This window comes from Heptranchias perlo, chromosome 6 (genome assembly GCF_035084215.1).
Source record: "Heptranchias perlo isolate sHepPer1 chromosome 6, sHepPer1.hap1, whole genome shotgun sequence".
Lineage (NCBI taxonomy): Eukaryota > Metazoa > Chordata > Chondrichthyes > Hexanchiformes > Hexanchidae > Heptranchias > Heptranchias perlo.
In genome coordinates, this window is record NC_090330.1 from 110,512,049 (window position 1) to 110,536,958 (window position 24,910).

The 24,910-nt window shown below is 46.7% G+C and overlaps 1 protein-coding gene across 2 annotated transcripts in view; it reads left to right on the top strand.

Annotated features, from left to right (window-relative positions):
- Positions 1 to 24,910, top strand: part of rasa3 (RAS p21 protein activator 3) — a 121,110-nt gene that overhangs the window by 36,584 nt on the left and 59,616 nt on the right. For both annotated transcript variants that reach the window (XM_067986636.1, XM_067986635.1), the window contains exons 3-4: positions 7,175 to 7,278; positions 20,986 to 21,080. In XM_067986636.1, the coding sequence (XP_067842737.1) occupies positions 7,175 to 7,278; positions 20,986 to 21,080 (199 nt within the window). The remainder of the gene's footprint in view (positions 1 to 7,174; positions 7,279 to 20,985; positions 21,081 to 24,910) is intronic.

The following is a 24,910-nucleotide window of genomic DNA, read 5'->3' on the forward strand; positions in this document are numbered from 1 at the left end:
GTAGTGGTTGTTGGAGGCCAATCATCTCAGCCCCAGGACATTGCTGCAGGAGTTCCTCAGGGCAGTGTCCTAGGCCCAACCATCTTCAGCTGCTTCATCAATGACCTTCCCTCCATCATAAGGTCAGAAATGGGGATGTTCACTGATGATTGCACAGTGTTCAGTTCCATTTGCAACCCCTCAGATAATGAAGCAGTCCGAGCCCGCATGCAGCAAGACCTGGACAACATCCAGGCTTGGGCTCATAAGTGGCAAGTAACATTCGCGCCAGACAAGTGCCAGGCAATGACCATCTCCAACAAGAGAATGTCTAACCACCTCCCCTTGACATTCAACGGCATTACCATCGCCGAATCCCCCACCATCAACATCCTGGGGGTCACCATTGACCAGAAACTTAACTGGACCAGCCATATAAATACTGTGGCTATAAGAGCAGGTCAGAGGCTGGGTATTCTGCGGCGAGTGACTCACCTCCTGACTCCCCAAAGTCTTTCCACCATCTACAAGGTACAAGTCAGGAGTGTGATGGAATACTCTCCACTTGCCTGGATGAGTGCAGCTCCAACAACACTCAAGAAGCTTGACACCATCCAGGACAAAGCAGCCCGCTGGATTGGCACCCCATCCACCACCCGAAACATTCACTCCCTCCACCACCGGTGCACTGTGGCTGCAGTGTGTACCATCCACAGGATGCACTGCAGCAACTCGCCAAGGTTTCTTCGACAGCACCTCCCAAACCCGCAACCTCTACCACCTGGAAGGATAAGAGCAGCAGGCACATGGGAACAACACCACCTGCACGTTCCCCTCCAAGTCACACACCATCCCAACTTGAAAATATATCGCCGTTCCTTCATCATCGCTGGGTCAAAATCCTGGAATTCCCTTCCTAACAGCACTGTGGGAGAACCTTCACCACACGGACTGCAGCGGTTCAAGAAGGCGGCTCACCACCACCTTCTCAAGGGCAATTAGGTATGGGCACTAAATGCTGGCCTCGCCAGCGATGCCCACATCCCATGAACGAATAATAAAAAAAAATCCTCTATGCCTTCTTAACCACCTTACCTACTTGTCTGCTACCTTCTGGGATCTGTGGACATGCACTCCAAGGTCGCTTTGTTCCTCTACACCTCTCAGTATCCTCCCATTTATTGTGTACTCCCTTGCCTTGTTTGCCCTCCCCAAATGCATTACCTCACACTTCTCTGGATTGAATTCCATTTGCCACTCTTCTGCCCAGCTTTCCTCTTCGCTATCAACCACATGGCTAATTTTTGTATCATTTGCAAACGTCTTAATCATGCCCCCTACATTTAAGTCTAAATCATTGATATAAACCACAAAAAGCAAGGGACCTAGTACTGAGCCCTGCGGAACTCGACCGGAAACAGCCTTCCAGTCACAAAAACACCCGTCGACCATTTCCCTTTGCTTCCTGCCATTGAGCCAATTTTGGATCCAACTTGCCACTTTCCCTTGGATCCCATGGGCTTTTACTTTTCTGAGCAATCTGCCATGTTGGACCTTGTCATAAGCCTGGCTAAAATCCATGTAGGCTACATCAAATGCACTACCCTCATCGACCCTCCTTGTTACCCCCTCAAAAAATTCAATCAAGTTAGTCAGGCATGACCTTCCCTTAACAAATCCGTGCTGACTGTCTTTGGTTAATCTGTGCCTTTCCAAATGACGATTACTGCTGTCCCTCAGAATTGATTCCAATAATTTGCCCACCACTGAGCTTAGGCTGACTGGCCTGTAATTACTCGGTCTATCCTTTTTTCCATTTTTAAACAACGGTACAACGTTAGCAGTCCTCCAATCCTCTGCCACCACCCTGTAGCCAGGGAGGATTGGAAAATGATGGCTATGAATCCTTTCATAGAATCTTATGGCATAGACGGATTTAAGTATTTGAGATAAAAGCATGTTCTTCTCGAATACCAACAATCTGCTCGTAATTATCACTGGATAACAACCCAGAGGCCGTGAGTTCAAATCCCACGTGGGCAAGTTGAATTCAATAAATCTGGTCATTTATAGGCTGGCAGCAGAAAAAGGACTGTCAAAAGCTGGTGGATTGTTGTAAAAACCCAGCTGGTTCACTAATGTCCATCAGGGAAGGGAATCTGTCGACCTTACCCGGTCTGGGCCTATATCTGACCCCAGTGCCACAGCACATGATTGACTCAGTGCCCACTGAAAGGGCCTTGCAAGCCACTCAGTTGTCAGGGCAACTAGGGATGGGCAATAATGCAGTGTCAAATAGAACAAGTACATTTGGAAAATAAAAGGAGGGGGGCTCGGTACAGTTAGCCAATGTGGCAGCTGCCCCAATCCACCGCCTACCTTCTACGCACAGCTCGGGCTTGTCACTGGTCAGACCTCCATGGCATTCCTGTGAGTCTCCAATAGACAGCATGGCAATAAGATGGCAGGCTGATCATGTGGAACAACCCTGAGGTTGTGGCTCCGTCACAACAACAACTTGCATTTATGTAACACCTTTAACGTAGTAAAACGTCCCAAGGTGCTTTGCAGGAGCGTAATTGGACAAATTTGACACTGAGCCACATAAGGAGATATTAGGACCAAAAGCTTGGTCAAAGAGGTAGGTTTTAAGGAGCGTCTTACAGGAGGAGAGAGAGGCGGAGAGGTTTAGAGAGTGAATTCCAGAGCTTAGGGCCCAGGCAGCTGAAGGCACGGCCGCCAATGGTGGAGCGATTAAAATCGGGGATGCGCAAGAGGCCAGAATTGGAGGAGCGCAGAGATCTCGGAGGATTGTAGGGCTGGAGGGGGTTACAGAGATAGGGAGGGGGCGAGGCCATGGAGGGATTTGAACTCAAGGATGAGAATTTTAAAATCGAGGCGTTGCCAGACCGGGAGCCAATGTAGGTCAGCGAGCACAGGGGGTGATGGGTGAACGAGACTTGGTGCGAGTTAGGATACGGGCAGCAGAGTTTTGGATGATATCCTCACTCCACGTAGAAGTGGTGGGTGAAGAGAGTGGGGCTGAAGAGAGGGGATTTGTGACTTATAATCAAATAATCAAAGTTCCACCATGATCTGAAAGTATTATTTTTTGAATTACACAAGTTGTAATGAGATGAGTTTTTTCTCTGAAGCTGAGTACGATCCCAGCAATGTGTTTTGTTGAATCACTTGCACAACTTGGACTCAGGCCAGACCTTGCGATGAATGCTAATTAATTAGTGTCATATGACATCAAATTAATGCTCGATGCTGAGCTGCACAAAGCCTCATTTAACCATGGAACAAATATTTCCTAAATATTCTCCCCACCCTCACCCCACCCCTTAAAATAACTAACATTTGAACTACCAGCGCTGGTTCTGCCATATAAATACTGTGGCTACAAGAGCAGGTCAGAGGCTGGGTATTCTGCGGCGAGTGACTCACCTCCTGACTCCCCAAAGCCTTTCCACCATCTACAAGGCACAAGTTAGGAGTGTGATGGAATACTCTCCACTTGCCTGGATGAGTACAACTCCAACAAGACTCAAGAAGCTCGACACCATCCAAGACAAAGCAGCCCGCTTGATTGGTACCCTATCCACCACCCTAAACATTCACTCCCTTCACCATCGGTGCACAGTGGCTGCAGTGTGTACCATCCACAGGATGCACTGCAGCAACTCGCTAAGGCTTCTTTGACAGCACCTCCCAAACCCGCGACCTCTACCACCTAGAAGGACAAGAGCAGCAGGCACATGGGAACAACACCACCTGCACGTTCCCCTCCAAGTTACACACCGTCCTGACTTGGAAATATATCGCCGTTCCTTCATCGTCGCTGGGTCAAAATCCTGGAACTCCCTTCCTAACAGCACTGTGGGAGAACCTTCACCACACGGACTGCAGCAGTTCAAGAAGGCGGCTCACCACCACCTTCTCAAGGGCAATTAGTGATGGACAATAAATGCCGGCCTCGCCAGCGACGCCCACGTCCCATGAACGAATAAAAAAAATGTTGTAGGACCGATCTTAACAGCACAGGGAGAAATTGAGCTGCTGTTTTATGTTCTTCCATCGTAAACAGCAGAAGCATCAGCCCAGCCCTGTGCGGAGTGGTGCTGTTTATCAGCCATGAACTAATTGAATGGTGGAACAATCTCGAGGGGCTGAATGGCCTCCTCCTGTTCCTACATTTGTGAACCTGACTCCTTTCTATTTTAAGGCAGATCCCTTCCAACACAATAAAGCTGCACCCTGAATTTAAAGTTGTGATTTATAAGGTTCATATGCTCCAATAAAATGTCAGAATTTTTATTTAATGGAAATATATACGTAAGATAAAATTGAATATTTGTCATTTGTTTTTTTCACCAAATCAAACCTGTCGTAAAAACCCAATGGGTTCACTAATGTCCTTTAGGGAAGGAATCCTGCCGTCCTTACTCGGCCTGGGCCTATATGTGACTCCAGTCCCTCGCCAAACGTGACTGCCCTCTGAAGTGGCCTAGCAAGCCCCTCAGTTGTATCAACCCCTACCATTGGTTCAAGAAGAAGGCCCACCACCACCTTCCCTGGGCAACTCGGGATGGGCAATAAATGCCGGCCTTGCCAGCGATGCCCACATCCTGAGAGTGAATAAGAATAAGAAGTTAACTGCTATGAAACAGCGAGTGGTAAGCTGGGTAGCTCCGTCAGTTTCTCACAGACTCTGTTTCGTACGTCTTTCGGATGAGATGTTAAAACGAGGCCCCGTCTGCCTTCTCGGGTGGACTTAAAAGATCCCACGGGCACTATTTCAAAGAAGAGCAGGGGAGTTCTCCCCGGTGTCCTGGCCAAATTTAACCCTCAACCAACACCACTAAAACAGATGATCTGGTCATTATCACATTGCTGTTTGCGGGATCTTGCTGTGCGCAAATTGGCTGCCGCGTTTCCTACATTACAACAGTGACTACACTTCAAAAATACTTCATTGGCTGTAAAGTGCTTTGGGACGCCCTGAGGTTGTGAAAAGTGCTGTAGAAATGCAAGTCTTTGTTTTTATGGTATTGGAGGGTGGGCTTTGTTTTTATGGTATTTGAGGGGTGGGCTTTGTTTTTAGGGTATTGGAGGGGTGGGCTTTGTTTTTATGGTATTTGAGGGGTGGGCTTTGTTTTTAGGGTATTGGAGGGGTGGGCATTGTTTTTAGGGTATTGGAGGGGTGGGCATTGTTTTTAGGGTATTGGAGGGGTGGGCATTGTTTTTATGGTATTGGAGGGGTGGGCTTTGTTTTTATGGTATTGGAGGGGTGGGCTTTGTTTTTAAGGTATTGGAGGGGTGGGCTTTGTTTTTAGGGTATTGGAGGGTGGGCATTGTTTTTATGGTATTGGAGGGGTGGGCTTTGTTTTTATGGTATTGGAGGGGTGGGCTTTGTTTTTAAGGTATTGGAGGGGTGGGCTTTGTTTTTAGGGTATTGGAGGGGTGGGCATTGTTTTTAGGGTATTGGAGGGGTGGGCATTGTTTTTAGGGTATTGGAGGGGTGGGCATTGTTTTTATGGTATTGGAGGGGTGGGCTTTGTTTTTATGGTATTGGAGGGGTGGGCTTTGTTTTTAAGGTATTGGAGGGGTGGGCTTTGTTTTTAAGGTATTGGAGGGGTGGGCTTTGTTTTTAGGGTGTTGGAGGGTGGGCTTTGTTTTTATGGTATTGGAGGGGTGGGCTTTGTTTTCAGGGTGTTGGAGGGTGGGCTTTGTTTTTATGGTATTGGAGGGGTGGGCTTTGTTTTTAGGGTATTGGAAGGGTGGGCTTTGTTTTTAGGGTGTTGGAGGGTGGGCTTGTTTTTAGGGTATTGGAGGGTGGGCTTTGTTTTTAGGGTATTGGAGGGTGGGCTTTGTTTTTAGGGTATTGGAGGGTGGGCTTTGTTTTTAGGGTATTGGAGGGTGGGCTTTGTTTTTAGGGTGTTGGAGGGTGGGCTTTGTTTTTAGGGTATTGGAGGGTGGGCTTTGTTTTTAGGGTGTTGGAGGGTGGGCTTTGTTTTTAGGGTGTTGGAGGGTGGGCTTTGTTTTTAGGGTGTTGGAGGGTGGGCTTGTTTTTAGGGTATTGGAGGGGTGGGCTTTGTTTTTAGGGTGTTGGAGGGTGGGCTTTGTGTGTTCAAATGACCTTTTTCTCATCCCCTCACTTTCCTTGTTGTGTCATGATTCCGTATGGAGCATTCTGACTCTTTGCCTCCACCATCATGAAACTTGCTGCCTGCACAATTAAGCAGAACATGTGCCAAAGCAGACACTGAACAAGCTAAAGGGGCAAAGGATCAAACATAGAAGATTTGTAGTTCTGACGAAGGGTCATCGACCTGAAACATTAGCTCTGTTTCTTTCTCCACTAATGCTGCCCGACCTGCTGAGTGTTTCCAGCAGTTTCTGTTTTTATTTCAGATTTCCAGCATCCGCAGTATTTTGTTTTTGATAGAAGATTTGTAGTTTGAAGTTCTCCGAGCGAAGATTATTGCCTTGTCGCATAGCTGTTGTCCCTTCAAACCACAAGAGTTCGAGTGAATGACCATTTCAAACTTGTTCACCATATTGTTTGCAGTATTATCGTTGGCACAATTCACTTCATTATTCCGTGAAGATGATCTTTCGCTGTGTTATTGTTTTATATTTGTTCTCAGGATGTGGGCGTCGCTGGCGAGGCTGGCATTTATTGCCCATCCCTGGTTGCCCTGAGAAGGTGGTGGTGAGCTGGTGCCTTCTTACCGCTGGGATCTGTGTTTGTGGCAGTTTGATACAATTTGCTTGGCCGCTTCAGAGGGAGGTTAAGAGGCAACCACGTAGGTGTGGGACTGGAGTCACATATAGGCCCAGACCGGGTAAGGACGGCAGGTTTCCTTCCCTAAAGGACATTAGTGAACCAGTTGGGTTTTTACAAGAACCCCACAGCTTCACGGTCACTTTTACTGATTCCATCTTTTTATTTCCAGATTTTTAAAAACTGGATTCAAATTCTCAAACTGCCACGGTTGGGATTTGAATTTACGTTCTCTGGATTACTCGTCCAGTAACGTGACCACTACACTACCAAACCCAACAACTTTTTTCACTGAATACAAAGCGAAGGTTTAGCAGCGGAGTGACTATTTTTTCTTAAAACTAGCTATTATTTTCTCCAATGGCTGAAAGCAGATAAACTTACAAGGATTGTCTCTCATTTCAGCCCCTTTTATGGTGAAGACTTCTATTGTGAAATTCCTCGGACTTTTCGCTACCTATCATTTTATATTTTTGACAGAGATGTCTTTCGGAGGGATTCAATCATTGGTAAGTGGAACCCTTGCGAATCAGTTACTTTATGTTCGGATTGATCCTCTGTTAATGGAAATGTGGCGGTTTAACAAGTGCATAATGTCTCCTCAGGTGTGGTCTTACTTTCCATTTTTTTACTCATTTAAGGGATGTGCACCTTAATTTTACACACCGTTAGTAGATGGTGCGAACAGACTACTGGCCCATCTCTGGTACTGTACTAAAGATTGATCACATTAGGAATGGCTTCATGACAATTATCAATACATGTCAAAAGCCAATCATGGAAAACTTGTGCCGAATTATGCAGGATGGGTGATATGTTCCAGGGTGGGAGAGTATTTATTTAACTCCTGGTCAGAGCTGAAGTTTAAAATCTTGGGTTTCGTTCAGATCACTGTCACCATAGTAGTGACAGGAGTGAATGGTCTACAGACATCTTCTGCTCTTGGGCCTGAGTATTAACCACTGTTGCCCACAGCAGAGGGAGAGAAGCCAGCCTGGTAATATACAGGGCATTGGAGACACACAGTTCGCAGCGGTTATTAACCCAGGAAGCAGGTTGACGAGCAGCCAGTTAACTGGGCACGACGGAGAATGAGATGTGCGTTGTCCAAGTAAACAAGAAAAATGACCTGCATTTATACAGCGGCTTTAATGTAGGAAAACGTCCCAAGCTGCTTCACAGGAGCGTAATCAGACAATGCCTGCAGCACCTGTTTCTTTTATTGCTCCTATTATTTCCATCAGTTGAAAGCTTACATTGCACGAGTATCAGCAGTTTATATTTTGAAGGGCTAAGTCTACTTTGACCTGTGGATCATGAGGTGTCATCTGTGGCTCAGTGCGTAGAACCCTCTCGCCTCTGAGTCAGAGGTTGTGGGTTCGATGCCCACTCCAGAGACTTGAGCAGATAATCTAGGCTGACGCTCCAGTGCAGTACTGAGGGAGTGCCGCACTGTTGGAGGTGCCGTCTTTCGGATGAGATGTTAAACTGAGGCCCTGTCTGCCCTCTCAGGTAAAAGATTCCACGGCACTAATTTGAAGCAGAGTAGGGGAGTTCTCCCCGAAGTCCTGGCCAATGTTTATCCCTCAACCAACATCACTAAAACAAATTATCTGGTCATTTAGCTTATTGCTGTTTGTGTGACCTTGCTGTGAGCAAATTGGCTGCTACATTTCCTACAGTACAACATTAGACAAACATGGCAGTACACAGCAAGATCCCACAAAACAGCAATAAGCTAAATGACCAGACAATTTGTTTTAGTGATGTTGGTTGAGGGATATCTATTGGGCAGGACACCGGGGAGAACTCCCCTGCTTGCCTTCGAAATAATGCCGTGGGATCTTTTACGTTCACCTGAGGGGGCAGACGGGGCCTCGGTTCAACGTCTCATCCAAAAGACGGCACCTCCAACAGTGCAGCACTCCCTCAGTACTGCACTGGGAGTGTCCGCCTAGATTTTGTGCTCAAGTCTCTGGAGTGGGGCTTGAACCAATGACCTTCTGACTCAGAGATGAGAGTGATACCCCCTGAGCTGACATACTTAACAGTTACTAATGTCTAGCAATATATATCAGACTTCACCAATACATGGCTAAGTAAGTAAGAACAGTATGGCCAATGACTCAAGTTCTTTTGTTTATGTTATACGAGAGACTGGCTGATACAATACATTTTTGTTCTGGCGTGGAATTCTTGGGCCCAGTTTGCAGTATTGAGGTTTGAACTCTGAATGTTGCTGCAGCTGGCAGTAACTACGCCAGATGTGGCAGGGCATTGACTCTGGTGGGTGTCGGAAGTGCAGAGGGAGCTGGTGAAATTGAAGTGGAACATTTAACACTATCACTGTAGTCCACTGTATACTTCAGCAAATGATCGAAGAAAAGAGAAAAAGGAACCTGCGCTGTAGGCCGTGGCTCAGTGGGAGGCACTCTCACCTCTGACTCCAAAGGTCATGGGTTCAAGTCCCACTCCAGAGACTTGAGCACACAATCCAGCCTGACATGTCAGGGCAGTACTGAGGGAGAGTCAAGAATGAGAAAGATCCCTTGATAGTTATTTGAAGAAGAGCAGAGAGTTCTCCAGGTGTCCTGGCCAATATCCTACTGCACGCCTCCATCATCGGCGAGAAACAACAGATTGTGTGTTTGTGCAATCTTGCTGTATGCAATTAGCTGCTGTGCTTGCCTACATAACAAGAGTTATTACACTTCTACATGAACACACTGGATGTGTAGCATTTTGTGATGTCCTGAGATTGTGCAGAGGTGCCGTGTAAATGCCAGTCTTCCCCCTTTCTTTATTGATCTATTTAGCGGAGAGAGTTAATCAGTTTTATATTGCAGAAATATTGCCATTCTTTCTTGTGTTTTGTTTAAGTGGAATGGGTGTTGTGCAAGAGAACTGACTCAAACCCAAATTGACCCAGATTGGCGGGCACCCCAATTGCACATTTGAGGACATACTGAGTTTAGTTGTGTCTTAGCATGTGGAGTTCAGCCCAAAGATTTAAATAAGCTGCGTTCCATACACAATTATCAGATTTAATTATTATTTTTCAAAACCCCACATTCCCATTCCTGTACTTTTTAAAATTGCTGCTGATGTTTAATTTCACCCAGTCCTTGTTACCTTGCTTTCACACATTTCTGGTGAGTTGGTACCTCTGCTCGCTGACCTGCATTGGCTCCCGGTCCAGCAAAACCTCGAGTTTAAAATTTTCATCCTTGTTTTCCAATCCCTCCATGGCCTCGCCCCTCCCTATCTCTGTAACCTCCACCAGCCCTACAACCCTCCGAGATCTCGGCGCTCCTCCAATTCTGGCCTCCTGCGCATCCCTGATTTCCATCGCTCCACCATTGGCGGCCGTGCCTTCAGCTGCCTAGCCCCAAAGCTCTGGAATTCCCTCCCTAAACCTCTCCGCCTCTCTCTCCTCCTTTAAGACGCCCCTTAAAACCTACCTCTTTGACCAAGCTTTTGGTCACCTGTCCCAATATCTCCTTATGTGGCTCGGTGTCAAATTTTGTCTGATAATCACTCCTGTGAAGGGCCTTGGGAAGTTTTACTACATTAAAGGTGCTCTATAAATGCAAGTTACTGTTGGTAGTACAGGTAAAAAGCTTGTAGCCTCTGTCAAGTCTTCCCACACCAATCTGTGGCTTGCTGCAGGATAAACCTGGAGAGGCAGGGACTGATTAGGAACAGTCAGCATGGTTTTGTGAGAGGAAAATCATGTCTCACGAATTTGATTGAGTTTTTTGAAGGGGTAACCAAGAAGATAGATGAGGGCTGTGCAGTAGACATGGTCTACATGGACTTTAGCAAAGCCTTTGACAAGGTACCGCATGGTAGGTTGTTACATAAGGTTAAATCTCACGGGATCCAAGGTGAGGTAGCCAATTGGATACAAAATTGGCTTGACGACAGAAGACAGAGGGTGGTTGTAGAGGGTTGTTTTTCAAACTGGAGGCCTGTGACCAGCGGTGTGCCTCAGGGATCGGTGCTGGGTCCGCTGTTATTTGTTATTTATATTAATGATTTGGATGAGAATTTAGGAGGCATGGTTAGTAAGTTTGCAGATGACACCAAGATTGGTGGCATTGTGGACAGTGAAGAAGGTTATCTAGGATTGCAACGGGATCTTGATAAATTGGGCCAGTGGGCCGATGAATGGCAGATGGAGTTTAATTTAGATAAATGTGAGGTGATGCATTTTGGGAGATCGAATCGGGCCAGGACCTACTCCGTTAATGGTAGGGCGTTGGGGAGAGTTATAGAACAAAGAGATCTAGGAGTGCAGGTTCATAGCTCCTTGAAAGTGGAGTCACAGGTGGATAGGGTGGTGAAGAAGGCATTCAACATGCTTGGTTTCATTGGTCAGAATGTTGAATACAGGAGTTGGGATGTCTTGTTGAAGTTGTACAAGACATTAGTAAGGCCACACTTGGAATACTGTGTACAGTTCTGGTCACCCTATTATAGAAAGGATATTATTAAACTAGAAAGAGTGCAGAAAAGATTTACTAGGATGCTACCGGGACTTGAAGGTTTGACTTATAGGGAGAGGTTGGATAGACTGAGACTTTTTTCCCTGGAGAGTAGGAGGTTGAGGGGTGATCTTATAGAAGTCTATAAAATAATGAGGGGCATAGATAAGGTAGATAGTCAAAATCTTTTCCCAAAGGTAGGGGAGTCTATAACGAGGGGGCATAGATTTAAGGTGAGAGGGGAGAGATACAAAAGGGTCCAGAGGGGCAATGTTTTCACTCAAAGGGTGGTGAGTGTCTGGAACGAGCTGCCAGAGGCAGTAGTAGAGGCGGGTACAATTTTGTGTTTTAAAAAGCATTTGGACAGTTACATGGGTAAGATGGGTATAGAGGGATATGGGCCAAGTGCAGGCAATTGGGACTAGCTTAGTGGTATAAACTGGGCGACATGGACATGTTGGGCCGAAGGGCCTGTTTCCATGTTGTAAACTTCTATGATTCTAAGTCAGACATACTTCCGATTTAGTCCAGATCTGCTTCCGCGAGTTCTTCCCTGAGCAGCCAATCCTATTCCGATGGATTGAGGAGCTGATTCTTCACGAGAGACTGGAGAAGCTGGGATTGTTCTCCTTAGAGCAGAGACAGTTATTGGAAGATTTAATAGAGGTGCTCAAAATCATGAAGGGTTTTGATAGAGTAAATAAGGAGAAACTGTTTCCACTGGCAGGAGGGTCGGTAACCAGAGGACACAGATTTAAGGTAATTGGCAAAAGAACCAGGGGGGAGATGAGGAGAATTTTTTTTACGCAGCGAGTTGTGATGATCTGGAATGCGCTGCCTGAAAGGGCGGTGGAAGCAGATTCAATAATAACTTTCAAAAGGGAACTGGATAAATACTTGAAAATTTGCAGGGCTATGGGGAAAGAGCGGGGGAGTGGGAGTATTGGGCTAGACCTTTCAAAGAGCCGGCACTGGTACAATGGGCTGAATGGCCTCCTTCTGAGCTGCATGATCCTGTGACTAAAATGAACAACATCAGCGCTGTGAAATGGGCTTCTTAAGTAGAGGGTTTGATGAAAGCAGGATTCCGAACTTGAACTTTACTTGTATCAGACAGTAAAGCTTTGTCTGCAATTTGGAATTAAAATAGTAGTTACTGGGAACAGCTGGGGCTGGAAATTGAAAGCAAGGTACTGGGTGAATATCAGACGTGGGTTTATAGTCGTGAGCTGGAGCAGCAGCTTTGAAGCCAGATTTTTAAATCTCAGAATGTTAGGACAGGCTGCAATCAGTTGTCGAAACCTTTATTTATTTTTTTTTTGAAGTTCCCAAGCTTGCGGTTCTACACTACAGAGGCAGCCCTTTAGTTTTCAGAAATTCTGAAAATGTATTTCAGCGCACAGTCGGATCAAATAGATCTTAAAATAGATCTTCTGCCCTTCGAGTTTGTTCTGGAAAACAGCACGGTAACAGGTTTCATTGGCTCCCTGCTGTACTGCTGCTTATCGCCATTTCCTTGTTGGGGAGAGGGGGGAAGTGGTTTAACATTGGCACGGGAAAGTGGTGCAAGGGCTGAATTCATATTAAGTTATTGCTAAACCTTTTATAAATCACTGGTCAGGCCTCAGCTGGAGGATCGTGTCGAATTCTGGGCACCGCACACTTTAGAAACGACATCGAGGCCTTGGAGAGGGTGCAGAGGAGATTTACCAGAATGGTACCAGGGATGAGGGACTTCCGTTACATGCAGAGACTGGAGAAACTGGGATTGTTCTCCTTGGAGCAGAGAAGGTTAAGGGGAGATTTAATAGAGGTGATCAAAATCATGAACGGTTTTGATAGAATTAATAAGGAAAAACTGTTTCCAGTGGCAGAAGGATCGGTAACCAGAGGACACAGATTTAAGATAATTGGCAAAAGGACCGGGGCGGGGGGAGATGAGGAGACATTTTTATACTCAGCGAGTTGTGATGATCTGGAATGCGCTGCCTGAAAGGGCGGTGGAAGCAGATTCAATAATAACTTTCAAAAGGAAATTGGATAAATACTTGAAAAGGGAAATTTGCAGGGCTGTGGGGAAAGAGCAGGGGAGTGGGACTAATTGGATCACTCTTTCAAAGGGCCGGCACAGGCACGATGGGCTGAATGGCCTCCTTCTGCGTGGTATCATTCTATGATTCTATGAATCTACATCTGCAACCTGATGCAAATCAGCTTGTGTAATTGTTGCGGTGCTCGCACCGGATTCCCACGGGTGGGCTCATCGCCCCTGTATATGATGGATGTTTAAGGCCAGTCACCATTCTAGACTTTCAGCAAGTATTTTCTTAAAGGGGAACTGTTTGAACTTTGCCCACTGCAACCAAATTTGTCCAACTGGGCACAGCAATCATCACTCCTCTGTTCTTAGGAACATTTGTAAACAATTTTACAACACCAAGTTATAGTCCAGCAATTTTATTTTAAATTCACAAGCTTTCGGAGGCTACCTCCTTCCTCAGGTGAACGATGCGGAAATGAAGTCCTCGAAATGAAGTCGCATTTATAATTCACAGAACAATGCTGGTGATAACAGACAGTTTTTTCAACTGCCCGTTGCCAAGGCAATCAGTGTGCAGACAGACAGGTGTTACCTGCCAGGTCTCAGAATATACAAATCACCAAAAAAAACAACAAACAAAAAAAAACAGAGATAGAGAGGTAGAAACATAGAAAAGACAGCAACTGACCCGTTATATTAAAAACAGATAACATTTGTTCGCTGGTGGGGTAACGTGTAGCGTGACATGAACCCAAGATCCCGGTTGAGGCCGTCCTCATGGGTGCGGAACTTGGCTATCAATTTCTGCTCGACGATTTTGCGTTGTCGTGTGTCTCGAAGGCCGCCTTGGAGTACGCTTACCCGAAGGTCGGTGGCTGAATGTCCTTGACTGCTGAAGTGTTCCCCGACTGGGAGGGAACCCTCCTGTTTGGCGATTGTTGCGCGGTGTCCGTTCATCCGTTGTCGCAGTGTCTGCATGGTCTCGCCAATGTACCATGCTCCGGGGCATCCTTTCCTGCAACGTATGAGGTAGACAACGTTGGCCGAGTCACAGGAGTATGAACCATGCACCTGGTGGGTGGTGTCCTCTCGTGTGATGGTGGTATCTGTGTCGATGATCTGGCATGTCTTGCAGAGGTTACCGCGGCAGGGTTGTGTGGTGTCGTGTACGCTGTTCTCTTGAAAGCTGGGTAATTTGCTGCGAACGATGGTCTGTTTGAGGTTCCATCCCACCATCAAGCTCACCATGGACTACTTCTCAGAATCAGTTTCTTTCTTGGACACACGAATCTCCATCAAAGACGGGCACCTCAGCACCTCACTCGACCGCAAGCCCACGGACAACCTCACGATGCTCCACTTTTCCAGCTTCCACCCTAACCACGTCAAAGAGGCCATCCCCTATGGACAGGCCCTGCGAATACACAGGGTCTGCTCAGACGAGGAGGAACGCGATGGACACCTACAGACGCTGAAAGACGCCCTAGTAAGAACGGGATATGACGCTCGACTCATCGATCGACAGTTCCGACGGGCCACAGCAAAAAATCGCATAGACCTCCTCAGGAGACTAACACGGGACGCAACCAACAGAGTACCCTTTGTCGTCCAGTACTTCCCCGGAGCGGAGAAACTACGCCATGTTCTCCGCAGCCTTCAACATGTCATCAATGACGACGAACACCTCGCTATGGCCATCCCCACACCTCCACTACTCGCCTTTAAACAGCCACCCAACCTCAAACAGACCATCGTTCGTAGCAAATTACCCAGCTTTCAAGAGAACAGCGTACACGACACCACACAACCCTGCCGCGGTAACCTCTGCAAGACATGCCAGATCATCGACACAGATACCACCATCACACGAGAGGACACCACCCACCAGGTGCATGGTTCATACTCCTGTGACTCGGCCAACGTTGTCTACCTCATACGTTGCAGGAAAGGATGCCCCGGAGCATGGTACATTGGCGAGACCATGCAGACACTGCGACAACGGATGAACGGACACCGCGCAACAATCGCCAAACAGGAGGGTTCCCTCCCAGTCGGGGAACACTTCAGCAGTCAAGGACATTCAGCCACCGACCTTCGGGTAAGCGTACTCCAAGGCGGCCTTCGAGACACACGACAACGCAAAATCGTCGAGCAGAAATTGATAGCCAAGTTCCGCACCCATGAGGACGGCCTCAACCGGGATCTTGGGTTCATGTCACGCTACACGTTACCCCACCAGCGAACAAATGTTATCTGTTTTTAATATAACGGGTCAGTTGCTGTCTTTTCTATGTTTCTACCTCTCTATCTCTGTTTTTTTTTTGTTTGTTGTTTTTTTTGGTGATTTGTATATTCTGAGACCTGGCAGGTAACACCTGTCTGTCTGCACACTGATTGCCTTGGCAACGGGCAGTTGAAAAAACTGTCTGTTATCACCAGCATTGTTCTGTGAATTATAAATGCGATTTCATTTCGAGGACTTCATTTCCGCATCGTTCACCTGAGGAAGGAGGTAGCCTCCGAAAGCTTGTGAATTTAAAATAAAATTGCTGGACTATAACTTGGTGTTGTAAAATTGTTTACAATTGTCAACCCCAGTCCATCACCGGCATCTCCACATCATGACTTAGGAACATAGGAACAGGAGGAGGCCATTCAGCCCCTCAAGCCTCTTCCATCATCCAGTGAGATCATGGCTGATCTGTGGCTTGACTCCATTTACCCGCCTTGGTTCCCTAACCCTTAACCCCCTCACCCAACAAAAATCGATCAATCTCAGTCTTGAAATTTTCAATTGACCCCCAGCCTCAACAGCTTTTTTGGGGGAGAGAGTTCCAGATTCCCACTCCCCTTTGTGTGAAGAAGTGCTTCCTGACATCACCCCCTGAACGGCCTGGCTCAAATTTTAAGGTTCTGCCCCCTTGAAATAGTTTCTCTCTATCCACCCTATCAAATCCTTTAATCATCTTAAACACCTCAATTAGATCACCCCTTAATCTTCTATACTTGAGGGAATACAAGCCCAGTCTGTGCAACCCGTCCTCGTAATTTAACCCTTTAATCCCCAGTGTGTTGTCCGGAGGCAGAAGAGGAGGATGAATGGCGGGATGCTGGGGGAGGAGAGTTCACCTGTACAGGGGGTATTCTGCTCACACCTCTCATTATCCACTGGCCATGTGGACAGTCTGGTGCAGCTAACTGGTGCTGTCAGAGGAGAGCTGTGTTCACAGGCTGAGATTCGTCAGGGAGCCTGTAGAGCAATGGAGTTAATGACAGTTGTCTTCCGCAGAAAGCCGAGGGATGAGACTGCACATGGCAGCGAAGCTCACAAGTATTGGATTCTATTGAATTTTCTCTCCTTTTTTTTAGTGTCATAAACAATGAATCCAAAACTCTCTCAGCCTGCATTTTTTAATCACCAATAAAGCCAACTGTAAACATCCCCTAGAACTGTTTCGAAATACTGTTTTTCCTGCAGGGAGGTTGGGAAGGAAATCTTCTGCACCCTCAAGAAGGGGGTGGACGGAGGGGAGTCCACAATAGAGCAATCGATTGAGCTGAATGGCCTCTCGTAGCTGTGAATTTTCTTCTGTTTTTTTTTTAAATGTTCCAAGTCAACTGTTTATTTAGTAATTAAACTTGAGATAAAACCATTGCCAAATAGATTGGGGAATGTGCTTTTCTGAATTACCACGTTGGCATTCACCGGATAAAATACAAACTCGTTCCACTCAAACTGCCGGGAGTCACCAGAGACATCACTTGGAAAGAGGTCACCGTCACACTTTCGCTGAACACATCTCTGGATTCTCAACCAACTCGCTACTAAATTAAATCCATCAGATGCTGGGGCCTGGATTCTAACATGTTAACTGATAGCTCCTTCTCTGGTACAATCAGCGTGGCACTCCATTCCAAAAACAACCACCTGCATTTATATAGCACCTTTAATATAGTAAAATGTCCCAAGGCGCTTCACAGGAGCGATTATCAAACAAAATTTGACTCTGAGCCACATAAGGAGATATTAGGGCAGGTGACCAAATGCTTGGACAAAGAGGTAGGTTTTCAGGAGCATCTTAAAGGAGGAGAGAGAGGCGGAGAGGTTTAGGGAGGGAATTCCAGAGCTTAGGGCCCAGGCAGCTGAAGGCACGGCCGCCAATGGTGGAGCGATTAAAATCGGGGATGCGCGAGAGGCCAGAATTGGAGGAGCGCAGAGATCTCGGAGGAAATTTGATAATTTGATGATTGAGTGAATGAACATTGTCTCAAGAGACCCAGAGCCGAGTGCCTACAGCAAGAGCTGATGTGCAAACCCTGTCTTTAAGCTTTGTTGTCATTTATTTTTCTGATTCTGACCTTTCCAGCTTTATTCATTCTTCTCAATGTTTTCCCACCACAAGAGTGTTTCCAGAATGTATCATCGGACTGTGTGTTCAGATAAACAGATTGCATAATCTGCAAACATGCCTCAGACTTAAATCAGAGGAGATGGATGATGGTAGCAGTGTCCGGTGTGTCCATATCGCCCAGAGTTTTAAATTTAAACGCCTTGAAAAACCTTTTTGTTGCCTAGAACTAGGACTATAAGGAGTTAAGAATAGACATTTAGCATTTTAAAGCTGGCTGGAAAAGATCACCTTGTTTACACAGTCTAGGTTCCATGCAGGTTTAATGATGGTTCGAGGATTTGCGATTTGAAAGATGGCACATTTTTAGCATCACAAATATATTTTATTTATGCATGTGAAGAAATGTTTTTATATTCATTGTCAGGATGTGGGCGTCGCTGGCAAGGCCGGCATTTATTGAACCAACCTTAGTTAAAAGGAAAGAAAGACTTACATTTATATAGCACCTTTCACATCCTCAGGACTTCCGAAAGCTCCAATTACAGCCAGTTGAGTACTTTTGAAGTGTAGTCACTGTTGTAATGTGGGAAATGCGGCAGGTAATTTGCGCACAGCAAGATCCCATAAACAGCAATGTGATAATGACCAGATCATCTGTTTCAGTGATGTTGGTTGAGGGATAAATATTGGCAGAGGACGTCAGGGAGAACTCCTCTGCTCTTCCTCGAATAGTGGCCGTGGGTTCTTTTACATCCACCTGAGAGGGCAGATGGGGCCCTGGTTTAATGTCTCATCCGAAAGTCTTGTGTTATTTGCATAATTGTATTTATTTTAGAATGCTTAAATTCAATTATAGCTTCAACACATCAAAACATTTTACATCAAAACAGATTACAATAACCAAAACTCTTTGCTTTTTGGAAAGTGAAAATGGTGAACAAGATGAAAGGACTCGAGCAGTCGCACTTATTGAGAAATTCGAATGAGTATTTCATCAGAAAACCAAGTCAGGATGGGGTAGTGGAAGAGATTTGTTATGTATTGCGAGGGAGGGCTAGTGGGTCATCAGAACCTGCTCAATGAAGGCTTGAAGTCAATCTCAATTAAAAGGGTATGTAATGGTTATACTGACTTTTATTTATTCACACAAGATGACTCAGTATTAGCTTATTCATTGCTTTAAGACTCATAAAGAGGACTTGTGAGTTATAAAGGCTTGTTAGCTCTAAGCTGCAATGTGGCACTTAACCCTTTGAGACTTGTGGATAAATTCCCTGATGAAAGGGAGCGTGGGTGAGAGGGAGGGATTGTTCTCCTCGGAGCAAAGAAGGTTAAAGGGAGATTTAATGGAGGTTTTCAAAGCTGTGAAGGGTTTTGATAGTTTCTCCTTATTTACTCTGTTTCCACTGGCTGGAGGGTCGGTAACCGGAGGACACAAATTTGAGGTAATTGGCAAAACAACCAGGGGGGGAGATGAGGAAGATTTTTTTAACTCAGTGAGTTGTGATGATCTGGAATTCACTGCCTGAAAGGGCGGTGGAAGCAGATTCAGTAATAACTTTCAAAAGGGAATTGGATAAATACTTGAAGGGGAAAAATTTGCAGGGCTACGGGGAAAGAGCAGGGGGAGTGGGACTAATTGGACAGCTCTTTCAAAGAGCCAGCACAGGCACGAAGAGAAGAGGTAGAGGGGTTTAGGGAGGGAATCCCAGAGCTTAGAGCCTAGACAGCTGAAGGCACGGCCGCCAATGGTGGGGCGAAGGAAATGGGGGCCGGACCGCCTGATATAGAGAGTGAGGGCTTACCTACAAAATCAGTTCGACAAAGAAAAATCTAGAGTCAAAAAATAGTATGAAGAAACTCTAAAAACATAAATCCAATGCTGTAGTTAATTATGAAGTGAGACACTGGATAAACAGCAGGTTTGGCTAATTCTGTTAGTCAGGCAGAGTTCACAGCGTGGGAGCAGCCAGATGGAGTGAGATGTTCCTTGTTGGCCTCACATGTTACTGTGCTCCTTTGTTCAAGCAGCGATCGTCACAAATGAGTTCTGAAAGTCTTGCTGTGAAATAAACTCCGCAACCCGCTAATCCCAGCTGCGTGTATTTCTGTTTTCACCTCGGCTGAAAAGTTTTAACACACCTTAAAAGTCTGCGGCGAACATTTTTGAACTTGTGAGCAAGCAGATAGGGTTGCACCAGTTGCACGTGATGTCGGTCAGGTGAAATGTCACGAGGCTCTTATCCCTCCCCAGATGCTGAGGTGTTTACAAGCATTTTTTCTCACCCAGACACTGCCCCATAAATCTCTCCGCTGTGTTAGAAATGGAGGATTTGTTACACTTCAGGCACTGTTTACATTTTAAAAGCTTCAGCCAAAGGCAAACAATAGTGAAACGTTGGCCCAGAACTTGCTGGGAAAATATCGGCGAGTTTAATGGCGCTCGCTGTTAATAACGTGTGAATCATCCAGCGACCTGTGGCGAGGAAGAGGTTCCCCATGAGTTGCGAATCGCCACAAGTTGCTGGACGATTTGCGCCGCTCGGCCGTTAGCTTCGCGAAAACGGCATCTCGTCCCCAACCTCCCCCTGAGTTTCAAATAATTGCTTCATTTGCACCTTAATTACCCATTAAACTCACCACAGAAAGTTAGGGCTGGTACTTAACAGCGTAAGAACCCTTTTAATGAGGAGATTTATGTTCCTGTAATGTCAATCAAACTCTCCGGCCCAGAAAGGGAACAATTGAAACTGTGGAGTCTCATTCCTGCAGGTAGTAAATTGTTTCTAGAGATTGTTAAAATTAAATTTTTTTCTTACTTTTCCTTTCTGTCTCTTTTCGCTCTCTCTCTTAATCCAATCTTTCTTTCCCTCTCTTTATTTCTCTTTCTGTGCCTGATTTGACTCTAATTCACCCGATTTCCTTCTCCATCGTTCCTCTGTTTCTTTCTCAGTCCTTAAATCCCGTTGTTTAAGGAGATAGACTGTTGGTCCCGTCGTTCACTGAGGTCCCAGACGCCCCCGTTCCCCTCCCCACCCCGTTATCAGTTCGCACTTCCAGCAAGTTACAGCGCAAAAAGAATTTGAGCTGAAGGGTGAGGGGGAAAGTCTAACTAAAGGGGGCTCATTGTGAGATGTCCCACTCCAGCAAAACCTGGGCCAATAAGACAGATTCCATCCCACCCTGTGTTCTACATTCAGCATACCTTGAAGATACCACTGTAACATTTTGGGTAGTTACAGGACAAAACAGCTAAATTCAGTGCACGAACAGGTGGAGTACTTTTGAAAAGGAGGAATCGTTAACTACACATGCCTTTCTGTTGTCTCTTTGCAGGTAAAGTTGCCATCAAGAAAGAGGAACTTCAGAAATACCATAATCGAGATACCTGGTTCCCACTTCAGCCTGTGGACGCTGATTCAGAAGTTCAGGTGAGTTTAGTTGTGTGACTAATGTGAGGGAAATAAAACAGATCACAAACGCTTAATTTGTTTTCTTCATATTTCTCAATCAGAGAAATTGAGATGAATATATTTCATGGCACCATTGTTCATAGTGAGCTGGAATTTCTGCTATTCAGAGTGTCTATTGACACGCTGTGTCAGTCAATGAGTTGGAGGTGGGGCAGGACTTACAGCAAGATTCACAGCAAACAGTCTATTTTACAGCGAACAAAGTCTATTTATTCAGTAAACAGCAAAACAAACAGAGTCTATTTAAACAGCGTACTCCAGCAAACAGTCTACAGAGTCTATTTAAACAGAGTCTCTACGAACCACAGCAAACAGAACTCATAACCGAAACTACAGCAACGTCTCCCAATAAAAGCAGGGTGATTGCTCCAGCAAAATGCAATGAGTGGAGGACAGTTACAGAATACAAATTATGTGCATAAAATGAATCCCAGTCACTTACAGCAGTGCGGTCTCCAGGCGTGATTGACGGGGGAATTAACCAATCATCTCTGTTCTAGTCGGGAATAGTGGTGTCACTATATGCAGCCCATTTGTTAAGCAGGGCGGAGAGTCACATCGTCACTGAGAGGATTTAGAAAGAAATTTGTATCAGATCAGCTCAAGCAGTGATATAGTATTTTCTGACTGGTTTCTGAAAAATAAATAGTGTATTCCTTACCCACTGCTGGTACATAAATAAACTTGTTCTCCTAACATACAACACTCTTTTAAATGAATAAATCTTTGCATGTCCCACAGTGAGAAGCAGTGTAGTAATAAAATTCACACTGCATGGTCTGACTGGATCGCGCTGTATTAAGATTGTGGCCTTGAAATTTAGGAGCGGCCGGTTTTGGGTGTACGTAGTGCAGGGGGAGGATCGGTGGTCGGGAGAGACTGAGATGGGGTGGGAATTAGGAGAGACGGAGATGGGTGGGGGTTGGGAGGGGCGGGGGTTGGAAGAGGCGGAGCTGAGGTGGGGGTTGGGAGAGGCAGAGATGGAGTGGGGGTTGGGAGAGGCAGAGATGGGGTGGGGGTTGGGAGGGGTGGAGATGGAGTGGGGGTTGGGAGGGGCGGGGGTTGGAAGAGGCGGAGGTGGGGTGGGGGTTGGGAGAGGCAGAGATGGTTGGGGATTGGGAGGGGCGGGGTTTGGAAGAGGCGGAGGTGGAGTGGGGGTTGGGAGAGGCGGAGGTGGAGTGGGGGTTGGGAGAGGCGGAGATGGTTGGGGATTGGGAGGGGCGGGGTTTGGAAGAGGTGGAGGTGGGATGGGGGTTGGGAGAGGCGGAGATGGTTGGGGATTGGGAGGGGCGGGGTTTGGAAGAGGTGGAGGTGGGATGGGGGTTGGGAGAGGCGGAGGTGAGGTGGGGATTGGGAGAGGCAGAGATGGAGCGGGGGTTGGGAGAGGCGGGGCGGGGGTTGGGGAGAGGCGGAGGTGGAGTGGGAATTGGGAGAGATGGGGTGGGGGTTGGGAGTGGTGATCAGGGAACCTTTATTTGTGGGGCCAGAAAGACCACTCCTGCTCCTGCTGGCTTCACATTCAGGTAAGTTATTTACCTTCTCTGTTGACAGGCGTTCCCTAGGCCCGGTTTCCTTGAGTGTTTCCCGCAATGGTTCAGGTTGCCTCGGGGCAAACCAATCTTGCAGCGAGGACCTCACTGCATTAGGCCTCTTATTTGCATATACAAAGGGACTTTTTTTTATTCATTCATGGGATGTGGGCGACGCTGGCGAGGCCGGCATTTATTGTCCATCCCTAATTGTTCTTGAGAAGGTGGTGGTGAGCCACCATCTTGAACCGCTGCAGTCCGTGTGGTGAAGGTTCTCCCACAGTGCTGGGAGATGGTAGGGAGTTCCAGGATTTTGACCCAACGACGAAGAAGGAACGGCGATATATTTCCAAGTCCGGATGGTGTGTGACTTGGAGGGGAACGTGCAGGTGGTGTTGTTCCCATGTGCCTGCTGCCCTTGTGCTGCTAGGTGGTAGAGGTTCTGGGTTTGGGAGGTGCTGTCGAAGAAGCCTTGGCGAGTTGCTGCAGTGCATCCTGTGGATTGTACACACTACAGCCACTGTGCGCCGGTGGTGAAGGGAGTGAATGTTTAGGGTGGTGGATGGGGTGCCAATCAAGCGGGCTGCTTTGTCCTGGATGGTGTCAAGCTTCTTGAGTGTTGTTGGAGCTGCACTCATCCAGGCAAGTGGAGAGTATTCCATCACACTCCTGACTTGTGCCTTGTAGATGGTGGAAAGGCTTTGGGGAGTCAGGAGATGAGTCACTCGCCACAGAATACCCAGCCTCTGACCTGCTGTTATAGCCACAGTATTTATGTGGCTGGTCCGGTTTAGTTTCTGGTAATTGGTGACCCCCAGGATGTTGATGGTGGAGGATTCGTCGATGGTAATGCCATTGAATGTCAAGGGGAGGTGGTTAGACTCTCTCTTGTTGGAGATGGTCATTGCCTGGCACTTATCTGGCTTGAATGTTACTTGCCACTTATGAGCCCAAGCCTGGATGTTGTCCAGGTCTTGCTGCATGCGGGCACAGACTGCTTCATTATCTGAGGGGTTGCAAATGGAACTGAACACTGTGCAATCATCAGTGAACATCCCCATTTCTGACCTTATGATGGAGGGAAGGTCATTGATGAAGCAGCTGAAGATGGTTGGGCCTAGGACACTGCCCTGAGGAACTCCTGCAGCAATGTCCTGGGGCTGAGATGATTGGCCTCCAACAACCACTACCATCTTCCTTTGTGCTAGGTATGACTCCAGCCACTGGAGAGTTTTCCCCCTGATTCCCATTGACTTCAATTTTACTAGGGCTCCTTGGTGCCACACTCGGTCAAATGCTGCCTTGATGTCAAGGACAGTCACTCTCACCTCACCTCTGGAATTCAGCTCTTTTGTCCATGTTTGGACCAAGGCTGTAATGAGGTCTGGAGCCGAGCGGTCCTGGCGGAACCCAAACTGAGCATCGGTGAGCAGGTTATTGGTGAGTAAGTGCCGCTTGATAGCACTGTCGCCGACACCTTCCATCACTTTGCTGATGATTGAGAGTAGACTGATGGGGCGGTAATTGGCCGGATTGGATTTGTCCTGCTTTTTGTGGACAGGACATACCTGGGCAATTTTCCACTTTGTCGGGTGGATGCCAGTGTTGTAGCTGTACTGGAACAGCTTGGCTAGAGGCCAAACGCCTAATGCCTGCTTCGGGGCTTCTTGTTGGTCTTCACCCAATATGGTAGTTGGCGCACCTCCGGCCAAAAATGTGCACCCGCTTCCTTCCCGCCATTTTGGGGCCTTAGGCCGCGTAGCGCCCGAAAAATGGGTGGCAGGTGGTCCAATTTCCAGGTCATTGGATGTTAAGAGTGGCAAAGTATTTACTTTTTAGCACTGACATCCATTTCCCCAATGAACATAGATTTACCATATTAAAAAGAACTTTTCCTTCCTGTCTCAGCAATCCAGTATTTCTTATTTCCTTGTAGTGTGCAGTTGATGGGAGTAATTTTGCAATGGGGCATAATCTTAGAAAAAGGGGCTGCTCTTTCAAAACTGAGATGAGGAGAAACTTCTTCACTCAGAGGGTAGTAGGTCTGTGGAATTTGCTGCCCCAGGAAGCTGTGGAAGCTACATCATTAAATAAATTTAAAACAGAAATAGACAGTTTCCTAGAAGTAAAGGGAATTAGGGGTTACGGGGAGTGGGCAGGAAATTGGACATGAATTTAGATTTGAGGTTAGGATCAGATCAGCCATGATCTTATTGAATGGCGGAGCAGGCTCGAGGGGCCGATTGGCCTACTCCTGCT